This window comes from Mucor velutinosus (assembly GCF_035048745.1).
Source record: "Mucor velutinosus strain NIH1002 chromosome Unknown tig00001544, whole genome shotgun sequence".
In the NCBI taxonomy this organism is placed as follows: Eukaryota; Fungi; Mucoromycota; class Mucoromycetes; order Mucorales; family Mucoraceae; genus Mucor; species Mucor velutinosus.
In genome coordinates this window covers 673,964-691,406 of record NW_027041908.1, presented here as the reverse complement: position 1 = coordinate 691,406, position 17,443 = coordinate 673,964, and the positions used below count along the sequence as shown (strand labels likewise).

General features: G+C 38.5%; 3 protein-coding genes across 3 annotated transcripts; all 3 read right to left on the bottom strand.

Moving 5' to 3' along the window:
* Nucleotides 1-502: 502 nt before the first annotated feature.
* Nucleotides 503-2,760, bottom strand: ATC70_005537 (uncharacterized protein; the record flags this gene model as incomplete). Its single annotated transcript, XM_064824824.1, has 9 exons — nt 503-577; nt 636-847; nt 910-1,241; nt 1,298-1,493; nt 1,552-1,681; nt 1,742-1,776; nt 1,832-1,985; nt 2,041-2,555; nt 2,610-2,760. The coding sequence occupies 9 exons, from the start codon at nt 2,758-2,760 to the stop codon at nt 503-505; spliced, it is 1,800 nt and encodes a 599-aa protein (XP_064680201.1).
* A 287-nt stretch (nt 2,761-3,047) lies between these two features.
* Nucleotides 3,048-3,379, bottom strand: ERG11_1 (Lanosterol 14-alpha-demethylase; the record flags this gene model as incomplete). Its single annotated transcript, XM_064824823.1, has 2 exons — nt 3,048-3,062; nt 3,110-3,379. 2 exons carry the CDS (start codon nt 3,377-3,379, stop codon nt 3,048-3,050), a joined length of 285 nt encoding a protein of 94 aa, XP_064680200.1.
* An 11,503-nt stretch (nt 3,380-14,882) lies between these two features.
* Nucleotides 14,883-16,463, bottom strand: ATC70_005535 (uncharacterized protein; the record flags this gene model as incomplete). Its single annotated transcript, XM_064824822.1, has 4 exons — nt 14,883-15,947; nt 16,006-16,095; nt 16,188-16,334; nt 16,398-16,463. 4 exons carry the CDS (start codon nt 16,461-16,463, stop codon nt 14,883-14,885), a joined length of 1,368 nt encoding a protein of 455 aa, XP_064680199.1.
* Nucleotides 16,464-17,443: the final 980 nt, after the last annotated feature.

Here is a 17,443-nt window from a genome sequence, read left to right as displayed (position 1 = left end):
GTAAGTGGGGGGGGGGTCGAAATGAAATTAGCAGTATTTTGATAAGATACGCAAGGGCGATTGGTAGCGCGAGCTACTGCTGCGCAGGTTGGTTCTCACCGAAGCGAAGCGAAGGTAGAGAGCCATCCGAAACATGAACACTCGTATACATAGTGAGTATCCGTTCTTTGTACAATCAGCTGAAATGAGTAAATGAGCTACATATGTATTCGCTAGGATTTCTGCTTGATCTGACATGGCTAATCTCGGCTGGTTATGACAATCGCGATTGACTGATAACCTTAAAATCGATGTACAATAAACCCCTTGCTGTGGCGATCGTATTACAAAGACTGATTTGTTTCAATCTAGTTTAATAATAATACCGAATTTACGGTACAATTCTACACTCAATTCTGTAGATGGATAACTGACCTACAAATGCCATGGTTCTTTTCATGCTTATATATGTACAAAATGCATTTCTTTATTGTTTTAAAGGTTTTGTCATCAAAGAAATCATTTAGCGTTTCTTTTTATTACGCTTTTTGGATGTTTCCAATGCTTTATCTACAGCTTGTAAGACAGGCATCAAAGTCTATTGGCATAGATGTTTAGTAGCCTGCCATTTCAATCAAGGGTATCATTCAATTTACCTGTTTACATCTTTCAGGATCACCTTCGTAGCTTGCAACAGTTACCAATATTTCTTTTAGCTTTTCTTGTTGCTTTTTCAAACCCTCAATCATGCGAAGATTCTTGTCTGCTTTGTAAGGTTCCCAAGAGGACCAGAAATGACGAAGAATTTCATTCGTTGCCGAGTGATAACTTTGTATCTTTTGCTGTACTTGTGGTGGTAACTTGACGTCTACAAGGATCTTGTTAGCATTTTTCATGTACAAACACAAAAAAAGAAAGAGAGGCACTTACCAGCAGCAGATCTATCGTCATGCCTAATCTTCTTTTTAATAATGTTTGTTAATTCCACACACACTTTGTCTGCTGCTCGAGCATTGATAATATCGTTTGTCATTTCAGGCTGCCACCCTTCAAACTTTCGCTTGTACCCAACTAGTAAATTGATTGTATCATTCTCGCTCAACTTCATCTCGTCTAATCCTCCTGTTTGACTTTCGAAATAGCGTCTGGTATCTTGGATGTCTAGAATAATCTTCTCGGGCGGTTTTTCATCCAGTAGGTCTGTAATGATGATGTCTTTTTGAATTTCATCTTCAAATGTAGGTTCGGGTCGTTTGTTTTTCCTAGTGACAAAATTATTAATCATATCGCATTAGTTGAAGGTAGTCAACAAACGTACGATGGTGCTGTTTCAAGTACTCTGGATGAATGCTTATTGAATCGACGAATCAAAGGCAACGACTGCGCTTCTCTACCAGCCTTCATTGTAAAATCCGGTGCATTTCCACTTTCTAAGTGATCTTCAGCTGTAGCAGACAAATCCAAATCAAATCGAATCTTGTCCATGCGAGACATGGGTGGTGGTTTGGAGTTTTCTGCAAATTAAATCAAGTCAGCTTATTTGGCAAAAGCATGTACAAATCTATCGATTACCATCATCTTCTTCCTGCAAACACCTATCGAAAATGTCGTCGTAAGGCGTCAACTGAGATCTTCCACCTGTACGAGATCTGTGAAAGAATTCTGACGCTAAAAACCGTTTCCAAAATGATTGCTCTGTCATCTGCGTGTAAGGGCATGTGTCAGTTTGAAAGCCTACTTCTCGCTAGTTGATGAAATATACCTTGTCAGGTACATTGGTGTCGTAGGCTCGTTTCACTAATCAATCCTCATCAGTAACCTATATCTTGATACTTTTCTTTCTCCCGCATACCTGATGGGAACTCGGTAAAGATGTTGTGTATGATCTGGCTCGTCAAAGTATACTTGATGTCTGATCCCTCTTGTTGACCTGGCTTCAACTCTACCATACGAGAAGATTTGCCCTTCTGTCTACCTTCTCTCGACACGGCATCTTTTTTCAATTTCTGCAGAACCACATGAATATCACACATCGCAGTGATCCACACAGACACTTTTTACCTGTCGAATACGTTTGACATACGGACTAGACCAAAACTCTTCCTCATCCACACTTCTTCCAACAACAACCAACTCTTTGTGTAATGTCTGTAATTCTTTGCTTGATGTAAGCAAAGCTCTTCGGTCTGCAAACTCCTCTTGTCTCCATGATTTAGGGCTTGCTCCATTCGTGCTGGGCGAAGGCGTGTTATTCAGTGGAGTCGAAGGTCTGATGTTGGCAGCTGCTTGTTGTTGCAATAAGGGCGGCGCAGGTGATGCCGTTGCTGTCTGCGGTGTCGATGGAGACGGTGAAGCTGCTACGGATGAAGGTGTAATCGGCGCTGGTGTTCCTATAGCTGAAGAAGAGCTAAGGCCTCGCGCTCGAGCTAGTAGTTCTGCAATTTGTGCTTTGATTGATTCCCTTTCTTGTATATTCTTTGCCGAAGTAAATTGAAATGTATAGTCTTTCGATACGGGCGGTTTTGCTGAAATCTTCAATAATACTTTTGGCGAGGATTCGGGTGTTTGAGCCAGACCTATAATCAGAGTATACATGAGCGAGATGTGAGGTCAAGAGACTTGGTACATACCACCAATATCATTGTAGTAGATGGAAGGTGTTAACTGAGAAGAGCCTTGCTGTTGCCAAGCCACTCGACGAGGAGTAACAAACAAGGTGCCTTCATGTTTTTTGTAACGAACAGCTGCTCGCAAAAGTAACTGTTCGTTGGGCTCCCACATTGTATAATTATCACGAGAAATGAAAAAGAGAGGGATAGAAATAGCTAAATGCAAATGCCAGCTCTTAGCTGTTTTGTCTACGCATTTGTGACTCCCGTGAAGCAGCCATGTTACACTCTACAAGGCGGGATGCCGACATTGTACAGTGAAGCTAGGAAATATTGGTTTAGAAATATATGAATGGTGATTGTAAAAAAATAATTTGGAGAATACTAAATTTCAATTTGACTCAACTGAAAAATAGCTTTGGCACTTTTAAAATTGGAGCAATTTGTTAAAGGTGAATTTTATCTCGGCAGTAACTGATATGTCGCTTAGAATGGCTGCAAAAAGCACAAAGTTCACTTACACGAACATTGTTGCAGGCGTCAGCAATTCTTTGAGATAAAGTCTCTTCGGTCACTAGGTTTTCACGCTTCATCTTGCTCTTTACAAGAGCCCAGAAGTTCTCAATTGCGTTCAGCTCTGGAGAATACAGAGGCAAATACATGACTCTGTAGCCTCTGCATTCGATCTTTCTTATCATGGGATAGGATTTGTGAATGGTGAAGCTATCCATAGCAAAATAAGAACCCTTTAGATTTTTGTCCAAATCGATAATGTCAAGCAGTTCGTTCATAAATTTTTATAAAATGAGCCGTGGTAGTGGCTTTAGGAATAGGTTTGTTGCTTTCCTTGTCATCAAGGCTGTCAACCTCAACATACTCTATGTCGGGTTCCTCGAAGATGATTTCACTTACTCTTTGATCTATACCTTTCGCAAGTTTCTTCTTCTTCGACCTTTCACTTTTGCTTGTCGAAGGATTTGCGGCTTTTTCTTTTTTTGATGGAGGCTTTTTCATTGCAACATGAATGACACTAGAGGAGTGAATAGCACCGATGATTGTATGTGATAGCGAACGAGTTTTCTCAAGCTCTACAATGGCAGGAGTACCTATAACTGACCTTGCCCAGCCGTTTCTCATATTGATATTGAAGCCGGCCTCATCGATAAAAACACAATTTCTATCAAAATCCAAATCCGAATCTTTTCATTTCATAATCCATTCATATCTCGCCTGCAAGTTGTCATCCGAGTTTCTTATCTTTGCTTCGAAGAGTGGTCTCTTTACGGTAATGAACATATTGTTTTTCAAGTGATGATTCATTTAAGATTTAGAAATCGAAAAATCAACAAATCAATAACCTCAACAGCACAAATTTGTGGATTTTTTTCGACTCATTCTTCGGTATGCTGCTCGTGCTGATCAGTGAAGGTACTAGGTCTACCTACATTTCTCTCAGATTTTTTTATAGGGCCTTTGGCTAATATCCCAAAATTAATATAACTAAAATGTTAGAAAAAGAACCCTGATTGTTGATTGATATATAATCACTGATCGTATGGGTGTTTATGCTTCGGATGGTTCTCTACCTTTGCTACGCTTCGGTGAGAACCAACCTGCACAGCGACAGCTCGAGCTACCGGTTACCCTTGTGTATCTTATCATAATACGACTACGTTCAAGCTGACCCTCTACTTACACATGAAAACCCTTTATAATATTTGTGGATCTGACTCTTATCTGATGCTCTACATCCATATACACGTATCTACTTCATATATGGGCAAGTAGCATACTGGTATTTCCACTTTTTAGTCCTTAGTGTCCATAATACAACAAAATTTGAATGCATTTGAGCTGCGTTTTCTCGCGTCCAAGGCCGTTTTAGATTGTCATAATAGGATCAAACACTTGCTCTCATCTGGCAGTTACTTTCTGACACCTTTGCTCAACTTTTTGGGGATCAAAAAAAAACATGAACAAAGTTCGACCAAAAAGCATGAGGTACCTCTCATGGTTTTCATCGAAAATTCAATTATGCACTTCAAACTGAAGCATTATTATATCTACAATTATGACTTACACATCACCATATATGACCTCTTTGCCACCATTATGCGTACTATCTGGAGGCACCATTATCAACAGTTTTACAATCTCATCCCCTTTAATGCCATCAAAGTCTGTCGCCACATCCGCACAGAACTGTTAATAAGATTGTCAAATCTTAGGCAACTCTCCCATTAGTTTATTACTCAAGATTTATATATGGGCTAGTCACTTTGTCTCCATACACTTGTCCATCTCTTTGATGCATTTGTTTTATTTCTAATTACTATTCTAATAAAACAATATCATCCAAAAAAAAAAAGAAAAAAAAAGTTTTCATCGAAAATCAAACGATCGCGTTTTTCACCTTGAAAATGGAGACTTTTACTATGGTATACTTTGAATCAAAATGTTTCTATCAATCCAAAGCAACCTCTGAAATCATCTTTGTGGGACTTTGATATGTAAAATTTCGACATTTTGGTCAGAAACCTCTTTTCATATTCTCATAAATCATTTGATAAGTTTTGTTGTGCCAGAAGGGCTACAACTGTCTATAAAGATTAAGGTATTCTTGATGGATAGATATGTCTGTGTTGTGCAACAACATTGACAAGCTATGATAATTGAAGTGCATCTCAGCTATCTAAATACTGAGGTTCACCAGATGTGATAAGCGTTGTACAAGATAAATTGCTACTTTGGCATTCAGAACTTAGTAGTATAAATAGAATAACTGTTGTCTTCATCAATAAATCTTTAGTTTTTGTGTCTGATCTTATTCAAATAAGTCTTTTCTTGTTTTTATAATATCGAACATTTTTTATAAGCTAAAAATAATAATCCTTTTATTCTTTGTTCTTAACACACATTATTTTACTATTGAATAATGAAGGATTTAAATTGTATCAATATTTGGATACATTTTTATTACAAATACAAAATTATAATACATGACAGATCATTAGGAGATTAACTAGCTGTAACTCTTCGTTGTTCCAACCTCTTAGCCAATCAGATTGCCTGAAAACTCCGCTGATCTAAAAAAATTTTTGCGAGGGTTTCCCCCTGTTTTGATGTGAGGCAAAATTTTAAGCGCCGCTATATATAGCAATATAGCCGCTGCTATCATCAAATTTCCCTCAGGTGCTAGAGCATGCCTTACTTACACCACCTAGCTTTAAATTCAGGCATTGAGACCCTCAATCATCACTAAAGTAAGTAGCAATAACCAAGTGGAGGCAGCCTATCCACCTCCTAGCCTCGGATAAAGTCTTGTTGAGCTTCAGGGATAGGCACATCCACACAACGTAAAAAAGGTATGCTTCAAAGAAACATAAAAATAATAAAAGAATGAAGAAAAGAACATACTACTACTACTATAAGAGTATAGTGGTATGTAGGCAAAAAAAAAGAGGCACTCACACGAAGCGAGTCAAAGAAAAGCGTAACGAATACAACACCAAAGATGTTCCAAAAAGCTCGTTGCTGTTGCAAGAAAAATGCATGCATGAGCAACGCGCATGATAGTAATAGTCGGATGTAAAGCAAAATGATACAAATACGCATAACTGCAAAAGCAACAGTGGTATTATAAGTTCGCGATACAACATAATGACTAATGTTGTTTCATGTAAAGCTACAGAGGAAACACCACCAACAAAAGAAAAAGAAGAAGAAAAAAGCGCAACAAGGCAAACATCATCATGAATGCATTATCACGAGAAAGGAAGCAATAATATAAGCGTTCAAAGAAGTTTCATATCATTGCAACCAGGAAAAAGAAGATACTTACCATTTACCACCACCGTAGATAGACCAGAGGATACGCAATCACTGAATATAGACCATAGAACAAGCATACAACAAATACAGTAGACCGGGAGAGACCATTTTAGCAGCAGCAGCAGCAGTAGCAGCAGCAGCAACACCAGCACCATAGACAAACTAAAGAACAAGCGCCATCAGCAGAGACCAAACAAAGACCAAAGAAGCTATTTACCACTTATCTCCATCACAGATAGACCAGAGGATATGCAATCACTGAATATAGATCAGAGAACGAGCATGCAACAAAGACAGTAGACCAGGAGAGACCATATTAGCAGCAGCAGCAGCAACACCAGTACCATAGACAAACCGAGAAACGAACACCACCAGCAGAGACCAGACAAAAGCCAAAGAAGCAATCACCAGACATGGTAAACCAAAGAAGCAGGCAGCAGAGAAGACAGAGAAGGAATGGCAGCAGCACTCACTCAAACAAGCAAGATTTTATTAAAACCTAATAAACAAACTGAATTAGTGTTAATTCTATGCCTTCCAGTGCTCGTTATCGAATGGTACGTAACATATTCCACTTCAAAGAAGCAGTATCAAGTACTCTTAACAGTACAAGACAGAGTTATCGGAAGCTAGAGTGTTATTATCAATCAAACGGTCTCCAAATCCACCATGGTTTGATACTAAAACGCGTTTCGCAAAAAGGAGAAAAAACGAGGGGTATGAAAGAATGAGAGAGCGCCCTATCCGACGTCACGGCCAGTAGATTTGTCCTCAGTTTTTGTCGTGGCAGCTCTAATTGCGGCAATTTAATTTGAAATTGTGCAGTGGTATTTTCGTGTTCAAACTTGACTTGATCTCACATCCTTTAAACGTTTTTGCTAAATTTGACTATGAAAACTGTCGTCGTTACACCCAACCTTCTAATACATCTCCAGAGGACTAAAGAAGCCGCATTGAATGGTGCTAATTACTTTTAGCTTTCAGACCAAAAATAATGAGCAATTTTTAAAAATATGAAAACATGTTTTTTGCCCAAATGTCGAAATTTCACATACGAAAATTTCATAGAAAGAGTTTCAAGTGCTGCATCCAGTCTTTATGATCAATTTGATCTTATTTGTATCATAGAAAAAGTCTTTATTTTTGGGGTGAAAAACGCGATCGTTTGATTTTCAAGAATTTTTCCTTGCTAATACTCATGAAAAAAATGAGAATTTCTATGAATTTTCAATGACCCAAAAAAAAATTGAGATAAAGCATCAGTAAGTATCGCATGGACAAGAGGAGTCGTTTAGCCATATTCCAAGCGCCCAAAACGCTTTGTAGCATCAGTTATTCGTGCTTCAAAATGGCTAGATTTGCACAGAATTCAACCTAAAACGACGGCGTAGTGGGTTGTGTTGCCGAACAAGTACGTAAATTACAGTGCTTTATAGCGGCTGGGATTTTCTGCATTGTACGAAACTCAATTTCTAAGTGATAAGCTGATGCATTTCACACCACAACCCATCATATTACACCTGATACGACACAAGGCCAACATCTCATCGGTTTCTACATGCATTACAAAGCATACAACAAACTATAGTCTACACGCGCAACAACAGGACATATCAAACAGTCAACTAGTTGGATTACTATTACTGAAACAAAACCATTTACTTTAATGACAAGAAGAGATTACAACTACATCTATTTCTAGATTTTCTACACATATTATTTAACACAATCTACTCTATCGTCACACTTGAATTTACATCTCAGGATCTGACATTCAGAAAGATACAAAAAGGACCACCATACATATCATTTATGTGATATGAGTTATCCAACGCTTTGTTGAATGCGTTTTATCATGAATGCTTTTATATTCTAGTCCTAAAGCTCATCAGGTCTTCCTTTTAATTTTTAAATCCGCGGCCACAGTAATTTTAAGACTTGAGCGTCAATGCTATTTTGCAAATTTGAATCTCTCAACTTACTCGGATTGACCAAGATGCTTGTTAGGCGAACAGGGCACTTTTGATGGCCCTACACACTAGAGACACGACTGTATATCTGGCCGTAAAGTTAGACTTAAAGTCTATTCACAATGTTGGGCAATTATAATTAATTAAGGAGGAAAATGGCTGATACGAGACAGGCTGATTTGAGGTCAGCACAATCAGGAAGATAAAACAACAAAATCTTGTGTCAAAATCGAGCCAAAAGAGATTCATGATAACTGCAAATCCTGCGATACAAGAATCAACATCAACAAATTATAGTAAAATCAAGTTGAAGTAGTTTCCTGGAACTATACTGCCGGAAAGGTCATCCTCCGCCAAATTACCCACAAAAACGATCGCTCAAGGCAAACTTTTGTTATAGTGGTGTTGTGCCAGAAGGGCTACAACTGTCTATAAAGATTAAGGTATTCTTGATGGGTAGATATGTCTGTGTTGTGCAACAACATTGACAAGCTATGATAATTGAAGTGCATCTCAGCTATCTAAATACTGACGTTCACCAGATGAGATAAGAGTTGTACAAGATAAATTGCTACTTTGGCAATCAGAACTTAGTATAAATAGGAAAATAACTGTTGTCTTCATCAATAAATCTTTAGTTTTTGTGTCTGATCTTATTCAAATAAGTTTTTTCTTGTTTTTTGTAATATCGAACATTTTTTATAGTTACAAATTATAATCCTTTTATTCTTTGTGCTTAACATTGGTATAGCTTGTTGAGAGGCCGCCTAAGTCGATATGTTTCATATAGTGTAGGTGGATCTCGATATCTTGACATTATGGAGATTGAATCTATTGAGCTCCTAAGGCGCCAGTGCACAAACAATGGAATGGATTTGTAAGCATAGATGTGATGTGATACGATAAAATTTTTCTATGTTGCTATACTGTAAACATGGCTTGAGGAGAAAGTGAATGCAGCCTAAAGTGCATGATGCTTGCATGCAACATTGTGGTTGTTTGGCAAAGGTTTTAAGCCATAATGTGCACCTCACCACAAAGGGTGGACAGTTTTTCCACGCCTTGGGTCTATACTAGAGATTTCATAATGTTAAATACAGAGCATCTGGGTCATCAGACAGAAGTGTAATTTACTTACCCTTCTGGTAATGCAACCTACTACGCCGTCGTTTTAGGTCGAATTTTGTGCAAATTTAGTCGTTTTCAAGCACGAATAACTCATGCCACAAAGCGTTTTGAGCGCTTGGAATAGCACCAAACGACTCCTCTTGCCCACGCTTTACTTGCTGATGCTTTTGCAGTGAAATCAGGTTTGAATAGATTTCACTGCATTTTTTACAATATTCAAACTATATTTTATTTGTGTATAAAGTAAACTGAAGGTTCTGGAATTGAGTAAAAAAAAGAAGAGTATTTATACATTTGCAACTAGCTTGTAGGATTAGCGATGATAGAGAGCAATAGGTTCTGCTATTGCGATATCTGGCAAATGTTGTTGATGTTTAATTTAAAGTGGTAATCAATGCAAGAGCACTGGCCATAAGGGTCGATTTGAGTAACCTTGATGGGCTTGGGTGAGCTATCGTCATAGCATGATTTAATGTAACCTTGATGGTTTAAAGTGTGATGTTTGTTATTGAAGTATGGAATCCTTTATCTGGGATATTGTGCAACTATGGCAGCAGGGCATAGTTGCCATATTTGAATATGCTTGTTATTGATTTGATTTTATTTGGATAAAGATAACATCACTTATTACGACCGTCATGGGTGTGATTGAATACACTGTGATCAGGAGTGATTCATTCACACGATGTGCGATATAAGCATGCATCTTTACTTTAGTAATTTTAAATGGTTTTTTTTTATGTACATTTGAGCGCTTTCATTAATAGATCCAAATAGTATGAATTTGAATGAGTGCTATTTGATGAACTTTGGTTTTCAATTAAGTTGCGTTTGGGTGGCTTTTTCATTACAGCTTTATCTCAATTTTTTTTGGGTCATTGAAAATTCATAGAAATTCTCATTTTTTTCATGAGTATTAGCAAGGAAAAATTCTTGAAAATCAAACGATCGTGTAATGAAATAGCCACCCAAACGCAACTTAATTGAAAACCAAAGTTCATCAAATAGCACTCATTCAAATTCATGCTATTTGGATCTATTAATGAAAGCGCTCAAATGTACATCAAAAACCCATTTAAAAACACTAAAGTAAAGATACACGCTTATATCGCACATCGTGTGAATGAATCACTCCTGATCACAGTGTATTCAATCACACCCATGATGGTCGCAATAAGTGATGGTATCTTTATCCAAATAGAATCAAATCAATAACAAGCATATTCAAATATGACAACTATGCCCTGCTGCCATAGTTGCACAATATCCCAGATAAAGGATTCCATGCTTCAATAACAAACATCACACTTTAAACCATCAAGGTTACATTAAATCATGCTATGACGATAGCTCACCCAAGCCCATCAAGGTTACTCAAATCGACCCTTATGGCCAGTGCTCCTGCATTGACTACCACTTTAAATCAAACATCAACAACATTTGCCAGATATCGCAATAGCAGCACCTATTGCTCTCTATCATCACTAATCCTACAAGCTAGTTGCAAATGTATAAATACTCTTCTTTTTTTTACTCAATTCCAGGATCTTCAGTTCATTTTATACACAAAATAAAATACAGTTGATTTCTATTGTATTTTACCTTTGCTTTATTTTTTTTTGTGAAATCCATTAAACCTGATTTCACTGCAGATCGCGTTTTTCACCCCAAAAATAAAGACTTTTTCTATGATACAAATAAGATCAAATTGATCATAAAGACTGGATGCAGCACTTGAAACTCTTTCTATGAAATTTTCGTATGTGAAATTTCGACATTTGGGCAAAAAACATGTTTTCATATTTTTAAAAATTGCTCATTATTTTTGGTCTGAAAGCTAAAAGTAATTAGCACCATTCAATGCGGCTTCTTTAGTCCTCTGGAGATGTATTAGAAGGTTGGGTGTAACGACGACAGTTTTCATAGTCAAATTTAGCAAAAACGTTTAAAGGATGTGAGATCAAGTCAAGTTTGAACACGAAAATACCACTGCACAATTTCAAATTAAATTGCCGCAATTAGAGCTGCCACGACAAAAACTGAGGACAAATCTACTGGCCGTGACGTCGGATAGGGCGCTCTCTCATTCTTTCATACCCCTCGTTTTTTCTCCTTTTTGCGAAACGCGTTTTAGTATCAAACCATGGTGGATTTGGAGACCGTTTGATTGATAATAACACTCTAGCTTCCGATAACTCTGTCTTGTACTGTTAAGAGTACTTGATACTGCTTCTTTGAAGTGGAATATGTTACGTACCATTCGATAACGAGCACTGGAAGGCATAGAATTAACACTAATTCAGTTTGTTTATTAGGTTTTAATAAAATCTTGCTTGTTTGAGTGAGTGCTGCTGCCATTCCTTCTCTGTCTTCTCTGCTGCCTGCTTCTTTGGTTTACCATGTCTGGTGATTGCTTCTTTGGCTTTTGTCTGGTCTCTGCTGGTGGTGTTCGTTTCTCGGTTTGTCTATGGTACTGGTGTTGCTGCTGCTGCTGCTAATATGGTCTCTCCTGGTCTACTGTCTTTGTTGCATGCTCGTTCTCTGATCTATATTCAGTGATTGCATATCCTCTGGTCTATCTGTGATGGAGATAAGTGGTAAATAGCTTCTTTGGTCTTTGTTTGGTCTCTGCTGATGGCGCTTGTTCTTTAGTTTGTCTATGGTGCTGGTGTTGCTGCTGCTGCTACTGCTGCTGCTGCTGCTAAAATGGTCTCTCCCGGTCTACTGTATTTGTTGTATGCTTGTTCTATGGTCTATATTCAGTGATTGCGTATCCTCTGGTCTATCTACGGTGGTGGTAAATGGTAAGTATCTTCTTTTTCCTGGTTGCAATGATATGAAACTTCTTTGAACGCTTATATTATTGCTTCCTTTCTCGTGATAATGCATTCATGATGATGTTTGCCTTGTTGCGCTTTTTTCTTCTTCTTTTTCTTTTGTTGGTGGTGTTTCCTCTGTAGCTTTACATGAAACAACATTAGTCATTATGTTGTATCGCGAACTTATAATACCACTGTTGCTTTTGCAGTTATGCGTATTTGTATCATTTTGCTTTACATCCGACTATTACTATCATGCGCGTTGCTCATGCATGCATTTTTCTTGCAACAGCAACGAGCTTTTTGGAACATCTTTGGTGTTGTATTCGTTACGCTTTTCTTTGACTCGCTTCGTGTGAGTGCCTCTTTTTTTTTGCCTACATACCACTATACTCTTATAGTAGTAGTAGTATGTTCTTTTCTTCATTCTTTTATTATTTTTATGTTTCTTTGAAGCATACCTTTTTTACGTTGTGTGGATGTGCCTATCCCTGAAGCTCAACAAGACTTTATCCGAGGCTAGGAGGTGGATAGGCTGCCTCCACTTGGTTATTGCTACTTACTTTAGTGATGATTGAGGGTCTCAATGCCTGAATTTAAAGCTAGGTGGTGTAAGTAAGGCATGCTCTAGCACCTGAGGGAAATTTGATGATAGCAGCGGCTATATTGCTATATATAGCGGCGCTTAAAATTTTGCCTCACATCAAAACAGGGGGAAACCCTCGCAAAAATTTTTTTAGATCAGCGGAGTTTTCAGGCAATCTGATTGGCTAAGAGGTTGGAACAACGAAGAGTTACAGCTAGTTAATCTCCTAATGATCTGTCATGTATTATAATTTTGTATTTGTAATAAAAATGTATCCAAATATTGATACAATTTAAATCCTTCATTATTCAATAGTAAAATAATGTGTGTTAAGAACAAAGAATAAAAGGATTATTATTTTTAGCTTATAAAAAATGTTCGATATTATAAAAACAAGAAAAGACTTATTTGAATAAGATCAGACACAAAAACTAAAGATTTATTGATGAAGACAACAGTTATTCTATTTATACTACTAAGTTCTGAATGCCAAAGTAGCAATTTATCTTGTACAACGCTTATCACATCTGGTGAACCTCAGTATTTAGATAGCTGAGATGCACTTCAATTATCATAGCTTGTCAATGTTGTTGCACAACACAGACATATCTATCCATCAAGAATACCTTAATCTTTATAGACAGTTGTAGCCCTTCTGGCACAACAAAACTTATCAAATGATTTATGAGAATATGAAAAGAGGTTTCTGACCAAAATGTCGAAATTTTACATATCAAAGTCCCACAAAGATGATTTCAGAGGTTGCTTTGGATTGATAGAAACATTTTGATTCAAAGTATACCATAGTAAAAGTCTCCATTTTCAAGGTGAAAAACGCGATCGTTTGATTTTCGATGAAAACTTTTTTTTTCTTTTTTTTTTTGGATGATATTGTTTTATTAGAATAGTAATTAGAAATAAAACAAATGCATCAAAGAGATGGACAAGTGTATGGAGACAAAGTGACTAGCCCATATATAAATCTTGAGTAATAAACTAATGGGAGAGTTGCCTAAGATTTGACAATCTTATTAACAGTTCTGTGCGGATGTGGCGACAGACTTTGATGGCATTAAAGGGGATGAGATTGTAAAACTGTTGATAATGGTGCCTCCAGATAGTACGCATAATGGTGGCAAAGAGGTCATATATGGTGATGTGTAAGTCATAATTGTAGATATAATAATGCTTCAGTTTGAAGTGCATAATTGAATTTTCGATGAAAACCATGAGAGGTACCTCATGCTTTTTGGTCGAACTTTGTTCATGTTTTTTTTTGATCCCCAAAAAGTTGAGCAAAGGTGTCAGAAAGTAACTGCCAGATGAGAGCAAGTGTTTGGTCCTATTATGACAATCTAAAACGGCCTTGGACGCGAGAAAACGCAGCTCGAATGCATTCAAATTTTGTTGTATTATGGACACTAAGGACTAAAAAGTGGAAATACCAGTATGCTACTTGCCCATATATGAAGTAGATACGTGTATATGGATGTAGAGCATCAGATAAGAGTCAGATCCACAGATATTATAAAGGGTTTTCATGTGTAAGTAGAGGGTCAGCTTGAACGTAGTCGTATTATGATAAGATACACAAGGGTAACCGGTAGCTCGAGCTGTCGCTGTGCAGGTTGGTTCTCACCGAAGCGTAGCAAAGGTAGAGAACCATCCGAAGCATAAACACCCATACGATCAGTGATTATATATCAATCAACAATCAGGGTTCTTTTTCTAACATTTTAGTTATATTAATTTTGGGATATTAGCCAAAGGCCCTATAAAAAAATCCGAGAGAAATGTAGGTAGACCTAGTACCTTCACTGATCAGCACGAGCAGCATACCGAAGAGATTTACGATAGCTTTTCCGTGATTGCAACCCTAAGCCCTTTACAAACATACTTGGTTTTACAAAATTTCATTTTATTTCCATTAGTAAAATTCAAACATTTATATACATGTCAACTACTCCCACTCATCATCATCGTCGTCTTCATCATCACTTTGCATAGCCTGTTGACGTTGTTTCAAAACATCCGCTAAACTGGAAGCCAAACTGCCTCCTGCTGCTCCCGCTGCAGCTCCAGTAGCAGCTCCAGCTGCTTGGTTAGCCACGGAAGGCGTAGGTGGTGCCGAAGTTTCAGCTTCACGAAGTTTACCCGATGATTTCAATGTACCAAAGCCACCAGCAGCACGAATAGAAGCCATCAAATTGGATCTGCCATCGCCACCAGCAGCAGCAGCGGGAGGAACGCCCATAGGAGGAGGAGGAGGGGCTGCTGGTGCTCCACCGCCATTCGACATTGGAGGAGGAGGGGGAGGAGGAGGCACACTGCCCATTGGAGGAGGTGGAGGAGGTGCGGGAGGAGCAGGAGATCCATTGCCCATGGAGGGAATTGGTGGTGGAGCAGGCACTGGCCTACCACGATTAGGTACAGGAGGGCCTGGATGTCTAGCAGGAGGAGGTGGAGGTGGAGGCGAGCTATGGTTGTTGTTGGATCGTCTTGGAGGAGGTGGAGGTGGTGGTGCATGATGACGGCCTGGAGGTGGAGGTGGGGGAGGCGCCTTCTTTCTCGATGTCTGAATAGGTGGTGGCGCTGTGGCAACGGTAGGCGCCTGCTGCTGTGGAGGTGGAGAAGAGGGAAGCGCCGTGCCATTTTGCTGCAAGAAATCCTGGATAAATTCTTGATTGTCATTGATTTCATCTGCAGAGATACCCAACTCTTTCAATTGCTCGAAAATGCCATTCCACTCAGAGTCGTTGTTTTGTACGCTGAATCCCTTTCCTGGTGTATAGCCAATGTGTCCAACATGTCTAAAGTCTGCTGGCATGCCAATGTGGTTCTTGTCGATTTTGCTTCTTCGCTTATTGAGAGTATTGGATAAGCTTGGCGTTTTCCTGTGTCCAAAAGTAGAGGAGGCGGTCGAAGCAATCGTGGCCTTGGCAGTAAGTGAATCTCTCCCTTGAACTTTTTTGTAAAATACATCTGCCTCTCCTTCATCCACGAATTCCAAGGCTGTTAAACAATCCTGTAGAATTCAAAAGATGAGCATCCCATCACAATGTCTTTTTACCCAGATATCTTACGTCTGTTTCGAATGAATGAAAGTAGCTTGCATCTTTCACATACTTGAATCCTTCATAAAGCTCTTGCTCCCAAATAACACCTGAACCATTCTGTAATGTCACCAGAGAAGAATGAAACGGATTTTTTTTTTAGCGTCGAGGGATTACATAATGTCACCCGTATACACAGCCACTACACTTACTTGAATATCTACTAGTCGAATAAAGAAGGAATTGTTCTTTGCCTTGTCGATACAAAAGACAGCAGCTCCCCATACCTGAGAGTATGTCCATTTGGAGGGGTCTGGACTAGCGACATGAAGACGTGCTACTCCAGCAGTGAAAATTTTCTATGTGCGTTGTATCAGTAGCTAGTTTTTTCCAACTGTGTTTATTCAAACAAGAGGACTAACCGAAGTAGGCACTGCCGCCCGCACGAGGTTCTTGTCATCAGCTGAAGAAAGTGTTACTGATTTCATAATTTACTTGTTAAAAAGAAAGAGAGAAGAAAGAAGAAAAAAGTGTCTTGCTTTATGAATGTTATCAAGAAGTGTAATCAACCCAGCATTTTGATGAAATGGGGTTGTTTGATTGGCCTTGCGAAACATGATGCATTTTTCTCGGTAAGCTAGAGCATCATGAAGCGTTGGAGCTCAGCAAAGGTGAGTGAACACGCTCAAGGACAATCATGAGCTCAGCCTTGATTGCACGATAACATGTGCTGCTTGAAACGGTTTACTGGAACCACTGCTCGGTTGCACTCTCATGTCACATCACACTATGTTTGCATGCTACTCTCCATCTGATAAGCAGCAAAATAGGCATTGCTCCTTAATTTCATCCCATCCACCCCATGCCAAGATATCTATGAGACAGCCACTGGCGCGCCCTGCCTCATGGACGAACAATGGACTTTGATTGAGTCCATGAGCAATATGCACATATGTACACCATGGCTTGCTTGCTTGCTTGCTTGAATGATGTCATGGCTTCCATCTGTTGCCAAATGATCTCGACTGTATTACACTTTTGCCAATTGCTACGTTCCACAATCCATGGAAAATCTTGTATTCAATCATAGACTTCAAATACGTGTGGCATATTTCTTTTGTTTGTTTTTTTAATGCAATGTTAATTGCAATTTCTTTTAACAGAACGTGCTGAAAAATGTGAACAGCAAATGAGCTTCAGTTGATTGCACTTTTGTTGCCGATGAAACGTGTTGCGATTGTCGACATGGCTACCATAATGCTGTCCATTTGACAGGCGACATACCATAGTTCAACTGACGATGGACCTCTTTTTGAATGTGCTGTTATACACAAAATCCAAGGTTTGTATTGTGCTTATTTTTATAAGCAAAAAGGGTTCTCCGTATGAAAAATCTTTTTTTAGATTTGTATCAAATGTTGGATAAAATGGTTCGGTCCTTGCCTTTTTTTTTCTTTTCCTTCTTTCT